The sequence below is a fragment of the Plectropomus leopardus genome, chromosome 24 (assembly GCF_008729295.1).
Source record: "Plectropomus leopardus isolate mb chromosome 24, YSFRI_Pleo_2.0, whole genome shotgun sequence".
Lineage (NCBI taxonomy): Eukaryota > Metazoa > Chordata > Actinopteri > Perciformes > Serranidae > Plectropomus > Plectropomus leopardus.
In genome coordinates this window covers 8,328,442-8,350,841 of record NC_056486.1, presented here as the reverse complement: position 1 = coordinate 8,350,841, position 22,400 = coordinate 8,328,442, and the positions used below count along the sequence as shown (strand labels likewise).

General features: G+C 39.4%; 1 protein-coding gene across 2 annotated transcripts in view; it reads left to right on the top strand.

Annotated features, from left to right (window-relative positions):
* LOC121962749 (cilia- and flagella-associated protein 47-like) overlaps positions 1-22,400 on the top strand; it is a 49,648-nt gene that overhangs the window by 7,985 nt on the left and 19,263 nt on the right. For both annotated transcript variants that reach the window (XM_042513036.1, XM_042513035.1), the window contains 31 exons: positions 1,688-1,810; positions 2,008-2,139; positions 2,258-2,335; positions 4,427-4,574; positions 4,849-4,928; positions 6,496-6,694; positions 7,138-7,223; positions 7,479-7,695; positions 9,119-9,344; positions 10,441-10,558; positions 10,730-10,848; positions 11,028-11,128; positions 11,726-11,848; positions 11,988-12,213; positions 12,339-12,410; positions 12,881-13,018; positions 13,370-13,451; positions 13,632-13,727; positions 14,159-14,345; positions 14,588-14,685; positions 15,213-15,329; positions 16,256-16,390; positions 16,892-17,004; positions 18,306-18,456; positions 18,539-18,627; positions 18,753-18,839; positions 19,335-19,399; positions 19,539-19,675; positions 20,964-21,069; positions 21,382-21,611; positions 21,785-21,926. In XM_042513036.1, the coding sequence (XP_042368970.1) occupies positions 1,688-1,810; positions 2,008-2,139; positions 2,258-2,335; positions 4,427-4,574; positions 4,849-4,928; positions 6,496-6,694; positions 7,138-7,223; positions 7,479-7,695; positions 9,119-9,344; positions 10,441-10,558; positions 10,730-10,848; positions 11,028-11,128; positions 11,726-11,848; positions 11,988-12,213; positions 12,339-12,410; positions 12,881-13,018; positions 13,370-13,451; positions 13,632-13,727; positions 14,159-14,345; positions 14,588-14,685; positions 15,213-15,329; positions 16,256-16,390; positions 16,892-17,004; positions 18,306-18,456; positions 18,539-18,627; positions 18,753-18,839; positions 19,335-19,399; positions 19,539-19,675; positions 20,964-21,069; positions 21,382-21,611; positions 21,785-21,926 (4,021 nt within the window). The remainder of the gene's footprint in view (positions 1-1,687; positions 1,811-2,007; positions 2,140-2,257; positions 2,336-4,426; positions 4,575-4,848; positions 4,929-6,495; positions 6,695-7,137; positions 7,224-7,478; positions 7,696-9,118; positions 9,345-10,440; positions 10,559-10,729; positions 10,849-11,027; positions 11,129-11,725; positions 11,849-11,987; positions 12,214-12,338; positions 12,411-12,880; positions 13,019-13,369; positions 13,452-13,631; positions 13,728-14,158; positions 14,346-14,587; positions 14,686-15,212; positions 15,330-16,255; positions 16,391-16,891; positions 17,005-18,305; positions 18,457-18,538; positions 18,628-18,752; positions 18,840-19,334; positions 19,400-19,538; positions 19,676-20,963; positions 21,070-21,381; positions 21,612-21,784; positions 21,927-22,400) is intronic.

Sequence of the window (22,400 nt, the reverse complement as noted above, 5' to 3'; positions counted from 1 at the left end):
TCTGCCTGTATTCTAAATTTAGACAAATCAAGTGATTGCAGGTCAAGATTTGGTCTTGTCTGCAGTGCTTATGCAATTGGTTGACATGTTAACTTGGAAAATGCTGGATTACATTTTCATAAAGTTGGACAAACACAAATACCTAAATGCTGTTTAAGTGTCAAAAAGGAAAATGTGAGTTTGTAAAGAAAGTAATATTTTATTTATTTTATTTTATTTTATTTTAAAGCTTGGCATATTCCTTGGTCATTTGGTGATATATTTTCTATCATAAATGTGTCAGACAGAGGTGTTGGAACAGAAAGCATGCCTGTTTGGGCAAGCCAGAGGGAGGAAGTGTGTGCATATAAAGACAGAGGGAGTGAAGTGTGGAACTAAAACTTTTCTTAGAAGTAGCTTAATCTAATTTAGAAGCTTAATTATTGCTGATTTTTATAATATACTTAAAGAGGAGAACGAAAACCAAAATTAAATCTGCCAATTCATGAGATACTTGTGCCTGTTTCTTCCCAATTAACCTGTCTTAGCATGGAGTAATAGAAGGCAGCAACAGATGGGAGATTGTCTTTTTTTTGTCAGTTTCTTCTGATATCCAGTCTCTTGGCTTATTTAGTGTTTTGTGGCTGACAGAACGTGAGGTTTTCACACTTGACATAGAATGCAAATTGAAGTGCTCTGTGATTCCTAAATTCTTAAATCATCAGACCTTGTGCTTGTTTTTTTGTTCTGTCGGGATGTTAGCAGTTGGGAAGGAGGGAAACTTGATCAATGACGTCCATTCTCATCACATTACATCTTTGCTGTCTGATAGCCAACACCGGCGGTATTAGGTTGCAGCCTAATCGTTGAAAATCATTGATTTATAGGCTCTGTTTGTTCCCAAGATGTTTTTACCAAGATGTAAACAAATTATCAGAGAGAACATTAGAGAACCGCTTTGTCTTAGCTATCTCACAAGAGTCCAAAATTTAACATCTGAGTATCAAATGTACAATCAAACCTTCTGGAATACTCAGGGAAAATGATTATTAGCTGGGATTTATGGGGACTTATAAGTACTGAGGTATCGAAACAACTATAGAAACTTTTCACTTCAGTCATGCAACATTGTTTAAAATCTAGCACAACAGCTATGATTAAGGTTAATAGCAAAATATTTTCAACAATCTAAAACATGAGTGATAAATTAAATGAAATAAATTCTCAAGTAGAAAGACCGTTTATGTAGAGTCTTTTATTAAACCAATGTTCAACAATCATGAGGCCAGATCCATCATTGACGCAGATATCGATTTCTCGTCTGACAGCAGCCTCAGTAGACCAGAACACAAATTCAGCAGCAAGAAGTGTTGTGTTTTAAGTACCGTAAGGCTTGTGACTTTTATGCTTTTTTCAATGTAAAAAACTCCCACTCATGCTCGCTGTTCAGTCATCATCATTACTATCGCTCTCCTGACTGAGTTGTACACATGCTCCAAATACATGCACTCTGGGGGCTGTCGAAAGTCACTCTGTAAAATGCGGGAAATCAGTGACTAGAGCAGAATAAGACAAGGCAGGTTAAGGGAGAGTGGGTGAACTACAAATGTAGAATACATCACTATGGATTTAATATCACAGAACAGTGATAGATAACTCTTTCTCTCTCTCTGTCTCTCTGTCTCTCTCTGTCTCTATGTTGTCTCAGGTCGGGTCCACCAGTGTCCAGCTGGCAGACAAACAGGTCACATTTGGATCAGTGCCTCTAAACATTCCCTCTATCAGAACTGCAGTCTTGCACAACACTGGACATAACCATGCCTACTACCAGGTGCGCCCCACCACACGCACGCACGCACGCACGCACGCACACACTCACGCATGCACGCACACACACTCACACACACACACACACACACACACACACACACACACACACACACACACACACACACACTTACTTACTTACTTACCAAACAAGAAAAATAGCCAGCCTCTCTGCTCTCTGTCTCTGTTTGTTTGTGACAGGTGCTAGATGTGTGTCCTCTGCCAGGTATGGTGGTGAGTCCATCTGAGGGCGTTGTGCCAAGTGGGGGACAGGCTGCACTCAAAATCCACTTCAACCCTGACTCTGTTATCAAGTTTGACACCAGAGTGGAGGTGAGAGAGCTAGAGAAAGAAGAGCTCTTAAGTTTCATATCAAGATGATTTGTTTGTGTGTGTGTGTGGGCAATTCAGAGAGGAACTGAGGTATACTAAGCATGCGTGTGTGTTACAGATCGCTCTGAGGAACATGAAGTCCATTGAGCTCAGAGTGGGCGGATCAGTGGAGCCTCCAAATGTAGACATCAGTATGGTGAGTTCCTAGTCTTAAATTGCCGGACTAATTCACAAATGCAAATTAGTCCTCAACTTCCCAGTTTATTTTCAGTTTCCAAGGGGCATTATCAACAGTCGTAAACCCAAATGCCTCTGGATGCAAGTGATTAGACCTAAAACCAGAGGTATCAAAGGAGAAGCCAGGTGTAGCTACGTATTGGTATTTTCAAATAAAGTTTTGCGTTTTACTGTCACTTACTTTTGTCAGAGGTGGTAATCAGGAACAAGGTTTATCTAACATCAGCAACACATTATTAGCTGTTTGATGATGCAGTCAGGAAGGCTCATGTTGCTGTGTGCAAGCAGAGGTTTGTTTGTTTGATGAGCAGAGTTGAAGGTATGCGAGTACCTTCAAGCTGAGCTGCAGGCAGGGTGAGGCAAATTTACATATTCATTGATCTGTGTTTGCTAAATTAGGCAAAGGTGTAGAGTTTACATCTCAGCTATTTCAATACATGAAGGGATTTTTTTTATATTTTATTGCAATATTTCTTTCAACATCTCACAAATATGTCATGCAATTCATTACTTCAAATCCATTGCATAATTTTATGCTTTCTATGTAAATTAAAGCTCCATACGTAGAAGCAAGCAATCAAACACAAATACATAAATAAAGAAAGGATTAAGTGCAAGAACACAAAAACTGTTATCACCCTCATCTTTTTAATTAATAATAACAAAAACAACAACAATAATAGTTCTTCATCTTTCATTTTGATGAAAAGAAGTGAGGTTTTGGGTTCTACACCCACATACATCTACCACATTATTTTTTGATGAATTTTGAATGGTTTTTTTGTCTTGTCAAAAAATAGAATATGTCTGAAAACACACCTTATCGTGAGTCCAGCATATTTTGCCTTTTGCAACAACTGATCTTTATAAAAGAGGAGTTTCTTCCCTCACCTACCTGAAAAGCAAATACAGGTCAAAACTGCAGCCAGAGGCTGATATGGCCTTCTGTTTATCAGCCTCCATTCAGTTTAATATGCTGTGGAATTTTATGCTACATATGTAGTTGGGGGTCTCTACTTTTAAAGCTAAGGGGTCATTGGCCTGACAAACATTGAAGATCCCTGATATAGATATGTGTATAGAGGAAAAGAGAGGGAAGGGGACTTTGTAATTACTAAAATGTAATGGATGGTTTTATTTCTAATACATAACTATTATTACCTCCCATTTACACCTCCAGTAAACTTAGTATTTGTATTAATGTCACTACAACATATTATCAGTGTTGGAGTGTAATACCATTGTGTCTCGATGTTGGGTTTTATCTTTCAAAAGTAAATAAATCAAATCAAATCACTTAAACATTCGAGATTCATATTTCACAGGAACATGCACAGTTTTATATTTTTGTTGATAGATCCTGGGGCGCTCCAGTTTGAAATGGACTCCTGAATAATACTCATGGTTTTTATAATTACTAATCTCCACAGAGGTGATAACACCATGACTCATAGACGTGGAAAGTAAAAGAATAAGGGGGAAGTGATGGTGTGAGACAGAAGAAAATTCATCAGACTTTGTGTTTGTATGCATGTGCATGTGTGTGTGTGTGTGTGTTTCTGTGGAAATGGCAGGTGTTGCACCTTTGAAAGAAATGAAGTGACGGATATTCTGCTTTTGTGCGGCTCCAGTTGTTTAAAGCAGAAAATTATTTTTTCGCTTTCATTTTTGTTTGCTGTAGCTGTGGAGGTGCTGCAACAGTGTTTCCTTGACAGGGCATGATTCTTAAGTTGCTCTCTGAAACTTCAACAGTGCAGTTTGTAGAGCTCAGTCACTCAAATTTAATAGATAACAGAAAAAAAGACATTTTTCAATCAACTTAAATTTCTCTCAAAGCACAATAAAGGACCAATTTCCCCCTTTCATTATGACATGTGTATTGTTGTTTCTGCTGAAATGCTAAAATAGACAACTGGAATAACATTTATTGATTTCATTCATCCAGATTTTCAGACAGTGCTGGTTTCAGGCTTTGTAATTAACGCATTTTTTCAGGTTTTGATATATCCACATCTTATCTACTTGTGTTAATTTCCGTCCCTCTTTCCAGTCAAATTTCCAGTTTTATGGAGTTTATGCTGGTTCTCAGCGAGCGATACAATTCGCTCTGACAAACCACTCATCAGCCACAGCCCGGGTTACCTTCGACTTGGCAGAACACACAGACTTCTCTTTACGCCTCCCTCAGCCCTCAGCGAGTACGTATTCACACACTAGTCAAGCATATTCTGTATAGTATATTATATAGTACTATGTCCTCAGAGGAAAAAAGGAAAGAAAAACATGTAGTGTTTTTGAATTACTGTCTGTGTGGGGTTTGGTGACATATAAGATTGGACAATGCAAGATGGAAGTGTTTATACAATTTAAATACACAGCACATTGTCCTGTGTTGTCTTTAGTTTTGCTCTGTGTGTACGTATTTTATGTTGTTTTATTCTAATTGATTCTTTTTTTTTTTTTTACAAACAGTGAAGGAGCCAGGTGTGAGTGTTGTGGAGGTCCAGGGCGACCAGACAGTGGACTGTTCTCTTGTCTTCCTCCCAACCCAAGTGAGATTTTGCCAAGAATCACCAAATAGATACAATATCATGATATCACTGACTGTTCTCTAAACTCTTCTTCTGAAAAGCAACTGTCCAATCATAGCTTAGGTCTATCAAGCTTTGAATTTCTTCCCATGCTGATGTAGTATGTATGAGAGGTGTTGCTGGGACAGATACTCAATATACATATAAGAACTTTTATGATTGCGTCTTTTTCTTTTAGCCATTTGCCTTAGCCAAGTCAAAAAGAAAAGTTCAAGGGTTAAAGTGTAAGGAAAATATAGTGTGTTTGTCCTAAAATGTTAGCTATGATAGTTAGCACGACCAGGTAATGGAGAGTTACTTCTAAGGCAAAGGAGCATATCATTAACTGCATTTAAAAATGACATTTTCATCTGTGCAGTGTGTCACCACTGTGCAGAACCCACAAGTTTCAAGATGCATTAGTGGCTCTGTCCTGCCCTTTTTTGGATTCGGGGAAATGAACAGTTAATATACCCTTGCTGTTTCGATAGTATTCACCCTAAAAACCTTTTTCTTTGTTTTAAAAATATGAATGAGGTAAGCAGATAAACAGGGTTATGTTACAGCAATGTTAGCTTACATTTTTTCCTTATTATACATGTGCATATTTAAGCCTAGCATTAGCTTAATTAAATTTTATATCATTAAAGACAATTTGCATTAATCAACATTTAGGTAAATTGTCCAGTGTTAGCCAGCTGTTGCAGACTCTGTCTCCACATGCATTTATAATTTTTCTATTTATAAAAGAGCAATGCCTAGAAAGCCTTTGTACAGGACTTGTTTCCTACTTATAAGTCTACTGCCAGTGATCAGCAGCTCACTATACACCAGTCTACTTTTCTATACTACTTATATCATTTCCAGCTGCAGTCATCTACTTCGATGTTTTTAAGCTGAAAACATTAAGTGAATTAGCTTGCTAGCTACAGCGGATAAAAGACTGCTAGAAATGAGAAGCCTGATTTTGTCTATCTCTGTCTGAATTCCATGACCCAAAGGTTCATGCTGCCACCCATTGCACTGTGGTGTGTAACATCATGACTTTGTGTATACTCTGGGTACCAAACCAACACAGCTAAAGGCAGTGCAGGTGGCACAAGAGGCCACAAATATGACCTTGACTTTCCAGCAGATGATAATCAAACAGCAGCAGGTTGTTGAGATGCTGGAGTAAACTTTTTCTTATTTTCACAGCTTGTAAATGTTGGCAGAGACAGCACAAAGAATTTTGCATTTAGATTCAGCCATAATAAGCTCCGTGAAATATGTGTTTTTTTCCATCTGTGTTGTTTTCTGTTGCTGGTATACGTGGTGTTTTGTTAAGAGCAATTTGATTTAAGATGGCATAATGTGCTGTTAAGCATGGAGTGGAAATCATGCCAAACTGGTATAAAAGCCAGTCAGGCATAGCAGCTGTAACTATGGGGGGCAGGGCTTAGTGAATGGTCAATATCATGTCTGATCTCTTTCATCTTAAATCTTAAAAGTGTTTGTATGTAAAAGTGATTAATTAAGATCTCAAAAAGAAGGGAATGTCTTCCTGCAGGTGGCCAGTTACGACTTCAACCTGCTGCTGATGGTCAATGGAGTGAGATGGCCCGCTACTTCTCTGCTTCCTTTCCGCACTCCATCCTCTTCTTCCATGTCGTCCTCTCTGTCAGCTGTCAGCAGGAAGCATGTCGTCAAACCTCTTCACCAGTCTGTCACCATGGCGACACAACGGTCACAGCGCGTACAGGCCACAGGTGGGGTCATTAATGTGGAGCTAGAGCCATATTTGTGTGTTAGTGAGTGATATCTATAATTTAAATTCTATTCACTATTTTTCTTGTGAAACTTAACCCTTTAAAAACCATGCAACAACATTCCTTTTCTTGTGCTGCATTCAGACGCCTTTTACATGCATGTAAACGTTTGAAATTTGAGTAGATTGATTTGACTTATTTTGAAAACATAGCTAAAAAAGCATTGAACAACTTAACAAGAGGTGTCCCACAAATTGCAAGAAAGTAGGGAAGAGAAAATGACATGAAAATCGTTTTTTAAAAAGAGAGAAATTATTAGATGTTTCAAAGGGTTAAATGACAGCTGAAATACTGTCACATTGCATGTGTACAGAACAAATGGAACTAGTTTCACATAGTTAAATGTAAAGTTTTTCTTTCTCTTGTTTTTAAATTGTTTTCAGTGCTGTGCGCTCCACTGGAAATGTTCCCCTCAAGCTTACAGTTCCAGGTGGAACTTCTGGCACCACTGTCTGATGCTTATAATAAGGTATAAAGGTTCTGACTGCAACTTTTCCCGCCTCCCACAGTTCCCACATTTTCCCTCTATTCTTCAATTTTTCGAGCCTTTCTTAAACTTTGTTTTTAGATCTCCTCATTTTCACTTGTCATCCTTCAGCTCGTAATGTCCTACTGATAGCACTGCCTGACAACTAAAATGATTGCTTGTCTTCTTTTTTATCTTCTGTGCCTCTGCTGTCTGTTCTTTTAGTCTCATTCAGTCTCTCACTCCTTTCTCCTGCAGACAGTGGAGCTGAAAGCAATGAATGAAGAAAGTGCGTTTTGGCGTCAGGGTGTCAGGAAACATGTAAACTGGTGGTTTGACTGCAGAGCAATTGCAGTACCAACAGAGCACAGAAGAGAGGGGGAGCTGTGTATTGTGTCTCCACCATCAGGGAGCCTGGGGCCTGGCCAGTCCATCTGCTTGACGGTCAGTGTCATCCCTGAGGCCATCACTACAGGTGAGAAATAATTGGAAACACAGACACACACACAGACACACAATGATGATGGATTACTTTATTTCTTACTGCCTTCTCCTCTTTCTCAGACACACATTCCTATCATTGTAAATGTATAGTATTATTTTTCTTAGAAACATACTCAGATCACACCATCACAATTTATTGCAATTGACCCCATTCTCCCTCCACGCACACAAACACATAGCTTTAATAAAATGTAACATACCTCAAAATAGAATTTCAGATGGGTAAAACTACTATAAAGTGAAACATAACTTAAAGTTAAAATGATACACAAAATAATGTTCTCATGCAGCTTAGACCATTACCCATGGGGCCTTAATAATCTTTAGTGACGGACCATGAATAAGGAATTATGTTTTGCCCTGAGAGCCACCCTTTAAGGAAATACTTAATTTCAACAACATGATAACCAGCAGAAAAAGGCTGGTGGTTCTTTTTCATTTTGGTCCAGTAGTTTTAGAAAGAATGCTGTACTTTTTCAACCTAAACACAAGTATAACCATTTAGACTATCTTTGTGAAGCCTCATAAAACATAAAATTTCCCTCTGGCATGAAAGAACCTTAAATGGTTACCATGTAATAACATATATACTGACAGAACTTAGTAGACTTGTATGTTATATATCGTTTTGCATAAATCTGTATGGACACACTCATTCTTGGCATCAAAATTGCTGTGTGCTACTGGGTTTCTTTTGCCACACCCTCTACCACACGTCTCCTTCCATTGTGGGGCATCCTGAGTCACCAAGATACCAAACGGGCACAGTGGAGGAAATAACCTCAGTCTGTCACAGGAAAATCACAAGTCACAATAGCCACATTTAGGGGTTGTATGCCAGGATCAAATATTTCAGAGGTTTCCTTCAAAAAATAAATTTAACTCATGAACTGTAGAAGCTGATATAGTGATTGAGTACCCATTGGCAGCGCCACCACAACACTAGTCGCAAGTATCATATGTGATCAGACTATATAGTGTTTGGGTCTTTTCATTATTTCTTTGATATTGAGCAATGTTGGGATATCCTCATACTTGCAGAACTGGATTTACATCCAGGTAACCTAAACTACTCTACTGCTGTCACCGTGTTTATGTTCTTTTATGCACTGTGATAGAGAATGGCGATCAAGGTGAAAAGAGCTTTTTCACTGGTGATAGTTTTGTTAGAAGTTTGTTACTGAAAATTAGAAATTTCCAATTCTTTCTTTAACATGCTTAAAGTTGTTTCCACTATCAACAACCTCCATTGGCATTGGAAATTTGTTGAAGAAAACACAAGCAGCCCAAGCTGTCAATGCTCTAGCCTTGAGGTGAAGTGGTGTTTTTTGTGCTTGATGCACAATTTTAAATTCACCTTTAGTCTCCACTGATGTGTATTTGTTTTCCTCTAGGGTCTGGCAGAGTCACCAAATTGTCCCTTCCTCTTTACCTGGGATACGAGGAAGGGGAGGGGATGGCAGGAGAGGAGGGACATCAACCTTACAGAGAGCTGTCCATCACTATTAGCCTCAAGCTTCCCTGTATCACCATCTACCCCCCTCAAATCCTACTTACACCAGTACCACTGGAAAGCAATGCAACTGCCACACTCACCCTGCTGGCCTCAGGATATCCTAGGTGGGTTTATGTACACCAACAGACACAGTGTTTTCTATTCACCCCAGGCCAAAACCTGCTCTAGTAACTGTTACATTTTATGAATGCCTCATATTTGATTTTTTGGATCGTGACACATGGACAGCTGCTCTGTGATCACAGTTGTAGTCGTCAGCTTTTTGGGTAAGCTGAACAATAACACTGATGGATTTTTATTTTATTTACATTTTTGTAGCTTGTGGCAATTTACCAGCTGTGTTGAGCCATTGGAGCTAAATGGATGCAGAGGAAACACTGCCACACACATAAACTGAGGACATTATTCATTTCAGTGGGATTTTTATCATTCAAGCCAGGACTCATTAACTGGCAGGTCTGCAGTCATGTTGGATTTTGCTTATATTGTAAGCCAACTAGCTAATCCACATTCCTCTGTGGTTTATGTTGTTGTTCAGATTTCAGAGTGGACAGCAATCTGGCTGCACTATTACAGCTCTGGCAGTATTTTCAGACCCAAATCCCTGTGACTGACTTAACTGAGCAACATGGTGCATCTCCTCAAGAAAACATATCTTGAGCACTGTTTACACAATATAATGTCTACGTAAATCAGTAGAAAAAGGACTACTCGGTCTCCATTTCCTTGACCTGTATAAAAATTAAGCTTAAGTATCTCATTTGCACACAGCTGTCAGTCATGATGTCCGGCCCTTTTTATAGCATCAAATAACTGATTAAAGCCAAGCTTATCAGTAAAATGCACACTTTACCGTACATCAGCGAGATAAGAACCACCTAAAATGATAGAAACCATCTCTGAGAAAAAATTATTTGATAGTACTTTGAGTTTTTAGTTTGGCCCATGTCCCATCTGCTAAAATGGAATGGTTGGGGATTATGACCTATACTGCAGCAAGCCACCTGGGGGTGATCGAAATGTTATGGCTTCACTTATGGGGAGCTATTGTACCTTACATCTTTATAATACAGTCTATGCTCTGTGCCCTCAAACAATGTTGAGAAGGTTGCTCATAATATTGCATGTGGGGGAATGGTTGAATTTTGTATCTATATGGGATGTTCTTTTTCTACATATCCACTGTGTTCACCTTTGCAGTGGAACCATGGTATCAGCCGAAGTGGATGAGGTGGAACTGGAGGATGGGACAAAGATACAGCCTGTCTCTGTCGTCTTTCCTGAGGGTAACAACATCCCTGCACAAAACCAGGATCAGGTACATAGCTCGTGATAGGTGTCTGAAGGCAGCACAGAAAAACTGATGTCTATCCAGGTTTCAAAGGGTTAATGTTACAAATCTAACTGATTTTCCTGGCTTGCGCTTCAGCAGAGATACTACCAAGTCCTGTGAAATTATCCCTCTTTCCCACTTCATCTACAACCACAGAGACATCCAGTAGGCATTAAGAAGCAGGAGGCCTCTCTAATCTGCAGTGTGTCCTTCAGCTCCACCATCCCTCTGTCCCTCGGCACAACCATCACCTTCACTGACCATCTCCACAACAGGTAATAAGTTACTGCAAAACACCAAGTCTAACATCTCTTTTTCTTGTATCTTTTCCATTTGGGCTACTCTCTACTTAATCCAAAAATAGAGAATAGAAGCAGCATTATCCTTGAAACCCATAAATTTTAAGATGATTAATCTGATAACTTGACTTTCTTCTCTTTCTCTCTGCCACCAGGTTTAAGGTTAACTTGTCTGCTATTGCTGACAACTGTTTGTTGACAGTTTGGCCTTACATGGCCCTGCACCGCTCCGAGCAACAGATAGTCCTCAAGACTGGTACTGGCATTGTATACTAACACAAACACACATCCATGACACCATGTACCTCGTCTAGACCTCATTAATGTTTTGAAAAACTGTTTGTTATTGGTGGATGGGAGGGACAGTATCTGGTGAATTGTTGGTGAGGGCTAAAGCTGTAAAGCAAAGCATTGTTGCCAAATGAATAATTTTACATGCAACACGAGCAGCTTCAAAATCGAAAAAATGAAACCATTCATTTTCATTTCATATCTCCAAACTTGTCACCTTTCTGCAAAATTAAGATAAGGTAAGATATGCCTTTATTGATCCCCAGAGGGGAAATTAAACTGTTGCAACAGCTCAAAGACAGATCTAAGTACAGATAAATAGGGAGGTAAAAAAGTAAAACAAAAATAATAATGACTGAATATATAATAATGAATGAAAATAAGAGCTATATCCAACTAGTATGGCACAGTGTGGTTAATAGCTTTAAATTAGCTGTTTTGAATTTAAAAAACAAAATGGCGAATACCATCACCTTTTCCTACCCACTTGAGTTTACAGCTTTAATTATTTACTCAATAATTTTGTCCTTGCATCTGATTGGTGAATATTAATGCAATTTAGGGGCTACAGCTGTTGAGGCAATCCTTCAGCGCTATCACACACCAAGTCCTGCCTCTGGTCAGACTTCATCGTCCTCTTCATTGTTTGATCACAACAGCTCATCAAACAAGAACTCAGGCTCAGGTCAGAACATGAAATGTTCAGTGCAACTTGGTTTTATTTAGACTTGCTCGAGTCAGTCTCTTTATTTTGTTTGTGTGTCTGTCTGAGCAGGAGTGTGTTTACATGTGCGGTACTGTGTGTGTATATCTGTTCTCGTCAGACTGTTTTCCAGACAGCGACAGTATGAGTGGTCAGGCCAGCAGGGATACAGACGTCTCTCCTAACAGAGACACCCCAATCAATCTCGGTGCCCCAGAATTCCCTGCTGCCAACTCAGAGGAAGGACTGTATTACCATAATGTATTATTGGCTGTGGAGAGGTGGTTCAGCCTCTTTGGGTGGCCAAATAAACCACACCCTATCTCTGTGCCACACACTCTCAGAAGGTATATGCAAGAGATTTCCCAATAGTTTAGCTTAGGAACCCCATTTTTAGACTGTTTGTTTGTTAGATAACTTTCATTTTTAGGGTATTCTTCTGTTAAAGTACATGTCTCCTCTCTCCCTTCAGGGTTGTGTCAAAAATTCAAACGAATCATTCCAGTGGAAGGACTTATCGAGTGAGTCAAACCAGAGACTCCAGGTGTGTATACAGTCTGAGTGATGGATTCTCTGTCCAAACCATTTCATTAGATAGATGAAAGTGTTTTGTTGTTTAGTGCCTCAGAAAGACTCAAATGAGTCATCCTCATGCTAAAAAGAAGTGAAGGACGACATAGCTAACATCGTGACAAGATCACACAGAATTGGATGTTTAAATCTCGTCAACAACCATGATGAAACTAGACAACTGAAAGGGATCGAAAGTGTGCAGTTTGAGAGCAGGTTCTGCCTAATGAATACTGCTTTTAAAATAGAGATCTTTAGAATAAACAGAGGCACTTGTGTGCAAATAAACTGTCTATAAAGTATGTCTGTTTTTTAAATTGCGGTTGCAGTCTAATTTGGCTCGCCGTCTCTTGATAATTTTGAGACTTAAAATGGGAAAATAGTAGATGATACTGAATTTTAAGCTCCATGCAGAGGACAAAACTATTGTGTCATTGTGTCCAGGTCTGTAGTAGACATGCTCCATCACCTGACCGGCCAACAGATTCCTGGTATTCCTCGCTGTCAGACGTTCTCCAGTGATATAGAAAAGCGCACTAATCAGCTGCTACAACAGCATGAGGCTATGCTTGCTTTCCTCAGGTAGGCCTGACACATGTATTCGTGGGCCAGCTTTAGTTTTGATTTAGTTTAGTTTTTGATTGTGTCATGTTGTTAATTGCAGCTGGCTTGGTTCAAAGTTGGTGAGGTGGGCCATGAAAGTCAAATATTTCGCGAGCATTGTGTCTCTTTCCCTTAATGCCCCATAATGCCTGAATGAAACTAAAAGAAACATTTGTGTAATGGGTAGGTATTGTATGTCTGAGTGGAAAAATGCATTATTTTAACAGAAAGATGAAGCCAGGGATGTTACATTTTCCACTTTGACAAGGGTTAAGTGACATTTTGGAAATGTTCTGTTAATTTTTCTGTTTATTGTAATTCTGTGTTCAGGGTTCAGGGAGCCTGCCTTTGTCACATCAGACCAGAGTACTTGCTCGACATACAAGAGTTCAAACACAGGTGCTCCCTGCAGGTACAGATTAACACTCACAAACAACAATTGGCTCTGAAACGTACACCATGGAAAAAGAATTGCCTGCTAAGTAAAAAAAAAAAAACCCATCCTGTTCTCACTCACAGTCTGTCCTTTACTCACACACATCATATTTCGAGCTTTTTGTGCCATTTCCTTACATATGTGTTTTTCTCTCAGTCAAAGGAGGGAGAATGTGGTCTGGACTACAGCAGTGTTGACTATGAGTCTCTAAGCAAACGATCCTGGACTGATGTGCTGCTGCAGATATACAAGGTGAAAAACTCATTTTGGCAGTCTGTCTGTTTGTCTGCATCCACTCACTAGATCTCGTCAGAATATATTATGCATATTATATTTGTGTTAAATTATATAATGTTTTAATTGACACTGTGATCTCACTGAAGGGGAGCTGCAATTTTCCTCTGCCAAAGCCCTGTGCTTTATGTACTTTATTTCTCTCTGTCTGTCTCTCTCTTCCAAGCAGTGGTTGTAAGAAATCATTGCTTATTATTGATGATTGATTATTGATGGTTAAATAAAGGTTTAATCAAAGGTTTAATAAAAACACTTTGACTTTACAAATGTTTTAACTCGTAACAGCTTAATGGGAGCCTGAGAACCTTTCTGTGTGAAGTAGAGTAGTGCTGGAAAACAGTCATATCCCATTAAATATCAGTATTAAATATTCCTCTGCATATGTTCAGGTGCTGGTTTTGTGTCGTGTGTCAGAGAACGGTTTGAACACAACACTGAACCATGACAACGTAGATGGACTCCTCCCTGTCGGCTTACAGCCAGTGGCCAGTAACATCTATTCATCCTGCGAGCTACGGTTGCTCTCATGGCTCAACATGCATTACCAGACCATGAGGAACACTGTGTGGGGAACAGGTAGCACACACATTTTACTGTTTTATCCACTTAAGCCTGCTAGTGTTGCAAAACTGCTCTCCCCATTCGACTGCTGGGTTCAGTGCAGTATTTTGCAGAAAATTAAAAGCTTTGACAACAGTATGAAACCGACTTATGAAATATATGGTCATTGAATGCAGTTTGTGTCAACGCAATTAAAAAAGGCGTGAAAAGGAATTTTGTCAGTACCTATTTGATGCCTTGATGGTAATGGTTGGCAGGTGGTGTCCCATCAGCACGCTGGATAGTGAATTTTGACCTGGACTTGACAGATGGACTGGTGCTAGCTGCTCTGCTTGCTGCCTATTGCCCTTACCTGGTATGTGTGTATGTGCATGTGTCTCTGAGTGGGTCTGTTAATTTTGTGCAAACACTCTTCAGTGTTTGTGAGGCAATGAGGGATGGCGGTTAATGTCTTTAAGTGGCACTCTGATTGATGTTATGAGGATGCAATTAGTCCTGAATAAGATTACAGGAGCCTCTTATCATGCTAAGCACCATTTTCAGCATGTGTGAACATTAGTGTTTGTTTGTGAGTGTGTGTGTGTGTGAGTAAGAGAGAGAGAGAGAGAGAGAGCAGCCCACTCTGTATTTTAGTGGTGGTGTTTTGCCTGCAAAAGAAAATGAGAAATTTGACTAAATTCCTAAAACATCTGTCAAAACCAAAACTTTTTTTATGCCAAGATGCAATTTAAAATTCTGATTTACTGAGCCCGTATTGTTACTGAGCAATGGGTTACAGGCAGCCAAGTGGCAGATTAAGTACAGATTCAATTGAAACAGGTGGGTACAGATAAACCTTGTCATAGTTTTTAATTTCCTTATATCTGCTGTGTTCCTAATTAGATCTGCAGCCACTTCCAGAGGATGTATACTACAACTGGCAGCCTGGAACAGATCCTTCACAACAACATAATATTGGTTCAAGCCTTAACTGCACTTTGTCTCAACCTAGATGTACAGGTAAATTTCAGAGGTGACCAAGGAGGTGTTTTTCACAGCAAGATTACCAGTAGACTAGGCTTTGTCAGGTTAGTCTTCAGGTATAACTTCACCAGTGTTACAATCGATAAGCTAGACCAGCTGCTTGGCTGCTGACATCTTTTAACTCTGCTTTCATTTTGATCTCACTTACAGCCTAGTTTTGTGAATGCATCTTGCATAGTTGTAGCTCTGTCAACAGACAGACTGACCAACAGACATATAAACATCGGTCAAAGTAGTCAAAACAATTTTAGTTAGTTCCTGCGACAATAGGTGTTTATAGGTGTTTTATTAAATTCCTTCAAAGTCTTCACTACATACATGAGTCTGGACAGATACTGATATAAACCATGACTTGACTGGTTGGTGGAAGCATGCTAACATGAGGTGCCATTCTTGTAAAATGTATGTGTTCTTCACATCATGTTTAATATGTGCATCCTCTCTATAAATAGATGTGATCTGTGTTTGATGTCTCGGGTCTGTGTTTCCAAGTCACAACTGACAATTCTTAGACCAGACTTGAATGAGTCTGATCTCATTAGTGCAGTCACATTTATGAAACATCCCCCTGACGTTTTGTAACTCCATGCAAATGCTGTAACAGGCCTAAAAGAGGCTTCCTCTCAAACCAAGGATGGACAAGTAGAAAGCATTTAATATGATGTATAAGTACAGTGTGTGCAGATTAATATACTAAACTGTATATAGATTGACTTGGTCTGAAGTCATACAGACTAAATCTTAAACAGACAGAGAAAATTTGCAATGTCCGCAGGCTTAATTAGTGACCTGTTAAGCATAACTGGAGATGTTTAATATATCCTGATGATCTTATTAGAGATTAGACAGCACTTCCTTTGTCCCTGTGTGTCCCTGTATTTGAATGTGTGTGGTGTGGTTAGCCCACAGACTTGTCAGACCCCAATCCAGTGCTGATGTTAATGCTGTGTGTTCACCTGTATGAGAGGCTGCCTCAGTATCTGCCAGTGCGCACCATCACTCTGTCAGGAGCCCTGCACAGCACTTTCAGTAAACAGGTGAAACACACACATACACACACACACGGCACCGATTTTGTTTTAGGAGACACCTAAATAAAAATGTAACTGCATGCCTTGTAAATCAAATAAATGAGCTTTGTGAGACTGACAAAGGCTGGGATAATAAGCTCCTGGACAGATAATGACACGTACACAGACACACTTTAACAGGATTATAGACACACATACATTAATAGGATTATAGGCACACCCACGCACACACTAAAAGGATTACAAACACAGACAAATATACATTTGGGTAATGATCCACATTGTCAGGTTAAACCACATTACAAGCTTAACAAAAATAGATGTCAGTTTATCTGTGCTGTTAAGGAAGATGGATTTCATTGTTGTATTGTTTTTCTGGCAGTGGCATTTGTCTGTGTGTTTGTGGATGTGCTCATACAAAAATGTGGCTATCGCTATGTGTTTCTATTTGTGTGTTTGTGTGTGTGTGTGTCTGTCTGTCTGTCTGTCTGTCTGTGTGTGCTGTAGGTGCGCCTGAAAAGCCCATCCTCTAAGCCAATCAAATACAAGGCCTTACTTGTAGGAGAAGATGCCCATCTCTTCTCCCTCCCTGATGGATCTACTGTCACCATTACTCCAAAGTAGGTTTTTTTTACCAAGAAAATTAAAGTCACTGTACAAAATACAAAATACCAACGTATGGCATACCTAGCAAAGACATGTAAGGACTTTGGTAAATGCCTGTAAATAAAGGTTTAAAGGGCTAAGATACCATGAAATTAGCAGACTGTAAGCATAAGTCACTACAGACAGGTAGCCTAAATTCTTTTTTGCTTTTGCTCTGAGACCGCCATTAGTGTCTCTGGTCTTAACTTAGTTCCCATGAGTGCTGTTGTCTTCAAACCATTTAATGGTCTTTAGAGAGACTTTCAGAACTCTTGCACTTTGTCTTAAAGATTGACCTTCTTAGGAAGGTAATTATCCTTTTGTTCTATACTTTACTCCCTTAGATTCAAGAATGATTAACATGTCTGTACAGGACTTATTGTCAACTTGCAGCTCGGTAGCCACATACAACCTGCCTAAGCTTCTGCTCCGGCCTGCAAAATATTAACAAATTGAGAAAATGTGAGGAGGAAATGCTTAGTAGTTTTTAGGTTATCTAACTTTTTTTTTCCTTTATTAAAGAAATCCCAATAACATTTAAACTCACAATCCATTGGAAAGTGTATTAAAAAGTGACTAATTTTCCAGAGTAAGTTATGAATAACCTCAAGAAACATTGCGTGCAATACTCCACCTTCCTTTCCCCTCTCTGTAACTCTCTCTTTCAAACACACACATGGACCACGGTGTGTGTGTTAGTGTGCTCTAAATGCGTACCAAGAACAATCTGCTCAGGAGTGATATATATAACAAAGTGTTAACAGGCATTTTTTGAAGGTGAAGGCATAAATAATCTTGGGAAAAATATCCTGTGCAATGAAATTGTAATTATGAAACATTGGTGCATGCCTTTGTAGTGTACATCAAGAATAAATACATGACTGAAACTGGATTCTTTAGTGAAGAAGTGCTGTCTTTGCATCTGTACTTCTAAAATAACCTTGTTTTGGGCAGACCTGAGCCCTGCAAAGGAAAGGGAAAATCCTCCTTAAGTTATTCAGCTCAGAGTCCAAGTTGAGTAAAATTGGTTTTGCCTTGAGACTGTAGCTCATTAAAATGTACCAGTTTTTCCTCTCAAGTGAGGCTTCGCCATAAAAATAGCCCATGTCCCATTTTGAATCCCAAGCTTTACTCTCAGAAATGCTGTTTTTAAGGACAATGCCATTATGCAGAAACATAGTGTTAAAATTCTGCTGATTCGTTACTGACATAACTTGAAAATGGGAGGTTGTAGAATTATCAGATAATTTGTTGTTGGCTGTGGTTATTTTCACAGAACAAGCACTGAACTGACTGTCCAGTTCAGCTGCTCAAACATGCAGCCCATGAAGGCAGTGCTCCTTCTCAACTCCAAGTCTCCTTTTGGTCCCTGCGGCTCTACTCTTACCTTCAATCTGAAGACCCATGTCAGTCACATCACACCCACAGTGAGTATAATGAATTAAGGGGTGGACTGACTGCTATGCTACAATTACAGGTGACAAACTCCTTCCTGTTGTCTCTTCTCAGAACACTGTCAAGTGCAAGTCTCCATGTTACCAGCCAAAAGTTATCGAAGTGCCCATAATGAACCCTTTCAATAAAGATGCTAAGTTCAGGTAAGTGTCTGTGTTCAAATGCATTTGTGACGGTTAAAAGTCCCCGTTCGACATAAAGATGAAAATTTTATTTTCTATGTTGTAGTGGTGAATAAAACCTCTGCTGTATGTGTATGTGTGATTAGGGTGGTGCTGGTGGAGTCTCCGCTCAACCCACTGGAGCCCGAAAAGAATAAAGACAGCCTCGTTCAAGAGGCATCTTCCGAAGCCAAGTAACACATACACTATCCGCACACAATGAAAGATAAATACTGTATAGCAAACATCAGATTGTTTCAGTGTTTTCAAACGAAGATGGATAAATCACTACATTTTTTACAATAAAAAAAAATCAATAATGATAATAATGTTATTGTCAGAAATACATAAAACACCTAACATCTAACCTCTTCAAAAGAGCTTATTTGGTAAAAAAGACAGGGTGTTCCTCCTGCTAGTTACTACTTCAGAAGGTAGGAAGGTGAAGAATGATAAAGTATGAGGCTGATCCTCAAGAGAGTATGGGGTTGTCATTAAGAAAAGCTGGTTAGTATGCATCTTTCACCACCTGGGACATCTTCAAAGCCAGTCATTCCAGTTACTCCTCCTAATCAGGAATTGACTATGAGGATTTTAAGTGGGACCGAGTTCATCTGAGGTGCAGCTGATTCAGGCTGTGTAGTCTGACATCCATTTACTATGAATGATTTTGATTTCCTCCTCTTTAGTATGAAGAAAATGACTTCACACAAGAGCTATGGGGAGGAGATTGAAGGGAAATGCTCAGATGTCAGTAAGTACAAACACACAAATACACACACACGCTGTGTTCTCTGTGCTGCCTCGATTACTGCTTATGCTCATGTGTGAGTATACTACCTTTATTCAGGTGTGCTTGGTTGTATTCTATATAAGTTTGTGTGTGTGCCCAGATGGTGAAGGCAGCGAGTTCATGAGTACAGCGAGGAGTGTTTGTCTGAAGGCAGGCCAAGCAGACACTCTGAACATCCACTACCTGCCCTTCTGCCCAGGTACCAAGTACTGCTCTGTGCTGCTGGTCTGCCCGCAGGTCAGTGTGTTTATTTGTGTGTGAGTTATCTCAGTTCCCTGAAACAGATTTTATTTTTTAATAACTGACAATTTACTTGCATTTTTTAAACTGCAGACAGCTACAAACACTTAGTGCAGAGAAGTTTCTCATTTGTGAGGCTGTAGATAAAATACACAGTGCTTCTAAGTTAGATAGGAATAAATGGAATGAAATCTTTATCCTAAAAAGTGTATTTTTGTGTATGCAAGTGTATATGATAATTGTTTGCATGTCAGTGTACTTTAATTTTTACAAGACAGGACTGTGGTTTCATTACAGAGCAGTGCAAAATGGGAAATGCTTTGAACCAAAACCTAATTTAGTACAGACACAGACTGTAATAACTAAAGTTGATATTCGTATCACATTATCACTTTTTGTCAAGAATCAGATAACTATATGAACAGATGGAATTTAAATACAACACCTGTGCACCCAATTATATGTTGTAATTAGATGTTTCCATGGCAGTGTCTTCACATCAGAATCAGGGCTATGCCTGTCATATCTTTAATGACAATGCTGTATAAATACTATGTGATATTAAAAATATAGCAATGTGTTGACATATTTACACCGTGACTATGTGCAGCAGCAATACATGACTTTGATAATGCGGAAGTGGTTTGAGAACATCAACCATTAGAGAAAAGGAGCAGAGGCCCATCTTACAGGTTTGACAGCAGACTTTCCACCTAGGTATGAGAAAACTTTGCACAACTTCAGATTCGCGATGAAGACCAGTAGACTGTATGAATAAAATGACGTGAATCATTCAAGACAGTTTTTTGCTACGTTAACTAGAAATTTGTCCATGTTAGCAGGCAAGATAATATTTGCTAATATTAGCCAGCTAAAACCACAGAGTCATGATATATTTCATATGTCAGTGCTTCCTTTAATGTTGCGATTTCTTTTCATTACAGAGGGGCACTGAAATTATTAAATGAAGTACTGAATTTGATAGATTTACTATTGATTAGAGAAAAAAGAAACAAGAATTAATGAGCTTACTACTCTTTTGGCAACATAACAGCTCATGTTTTGGGGCAAGATAAACACCAACTAAAGATATTATTAGCTGCCAGCAAGAAAGCTGTAACACGAAAATGGTTATAGGTTGAACCTCTAACAAAGACTGACTGGATAGATATTGCTAATACTGTTCAAAGCATATGTCATTATATGGGATGTCCAAACATTATCACCCAGTGTGGCAAGTGACCATCATTTCTTCATGACCATGTCTGTCTGTGTGTCCCTCTAGGTGGGAGATATGGTCTACATGGTGAAGGCCACAGCGGAATTGCCTCTTCCTTCCCCTCTCACTGCAAGGCCCAGTTCTAACTTACTCTCCATCCCCAGCAACTCTGGTAGGAAATCTGTCTCCCAAATGTTGCTTGTAAAGTATTTAAGGGCATCATAGCACAATCTGAGACTAAAACTGCAGCTGTTATTCTATTAACCTGCTGTTGTGAACATCACTCATTTGTGTTGGTAGATGTTAGATGTTCTTTAAGATGTTAGATGGTTGATATTGTTATCATATTTGGTGGCAAAATAGATTAGAGCATATTCACATTTTTCAGTGTGTTTTTTTTTCTTTGGCCATATCACTCAAATATCAAGTATTTATTTTGAATAGCAAATCAAATGTATTTAATACTGATGTTTTTCTCCTCCAGTAGACCCAGCTGTGTGTGTAAAATTACTAAGCCTGCACTGCAAGGTGGGGCAGGTTTGTGAGGAGTTGCTGCGTGTGCCTCTGATCAATATGGCCCGGGAGCAAGCTCTGGCCTTCTGGGGTCAGTGCAGCATGAGTGCCGATGAACACAGGAGACGGATTCTTACACACACTTTGCATAGCAGCACCGTGAGGGCAACCACAGCTGTACGCAAGCTTTTCAGGCAACAGGTGCACACACACATACTCACTATGGAAAGCTGACATTCGGCTTTTCAGTAGGAAGCTGTGTGGTTGGTTGGTAGGTGGGCAGACAGGCAGGGGGGATTCCACATCAGTATTGTGAAATGTTTTCTCTGTTGTCCATATTTAACTTCAAGTCCTCTTCTCTTGACTCTTGTTAGGCACAACTTCTAAGAGGTTCTCACCACAGTAAAGAGATAGAGTACAGTGTGGAGGTTTCTTTGCCACAATACTTTGCTTTACCAAGCACTGTTACAATACCTCTAAAGGACGACACCAACATACCATGGGAAAATCCCGCAGGTACACACACACACACACACACACACACACACACAAACACACACTCACACACACTCACTCACATAAATGTCTGAAGTCTTTACTTGTGCATGAACGATGTGTGGGTAGATGAAGTAAATGAATGAAAAGAGACATGCACAGGTAGGAGACTGAAAACTCCCAGAACACCTGTCACACAATGAAACATTCAGCAAAGCAAGTTTTATTTCTCCTGTTCACTCGCTTACTTCTATTTCTCATTCACTCACTACCTCAGACAACCTCCTCTCCTGCCCTCTGTCTTTCTTCTTTCTCGTGCTCACAGCTTGTTTACACACACAATCTCTCCATCTCTCTCTCTCTCTCTCTCTCTCTCTCTCTCTCTCTCTCTCTTTCTTTCTTTCTTTCTTTCTTTCTTTCTTTCTTTCTCTTTCTGTTTATCTAGCCAGGAAGAGACAACATGTTTGTAACCTGACCTAACTTTCAATACTCCTC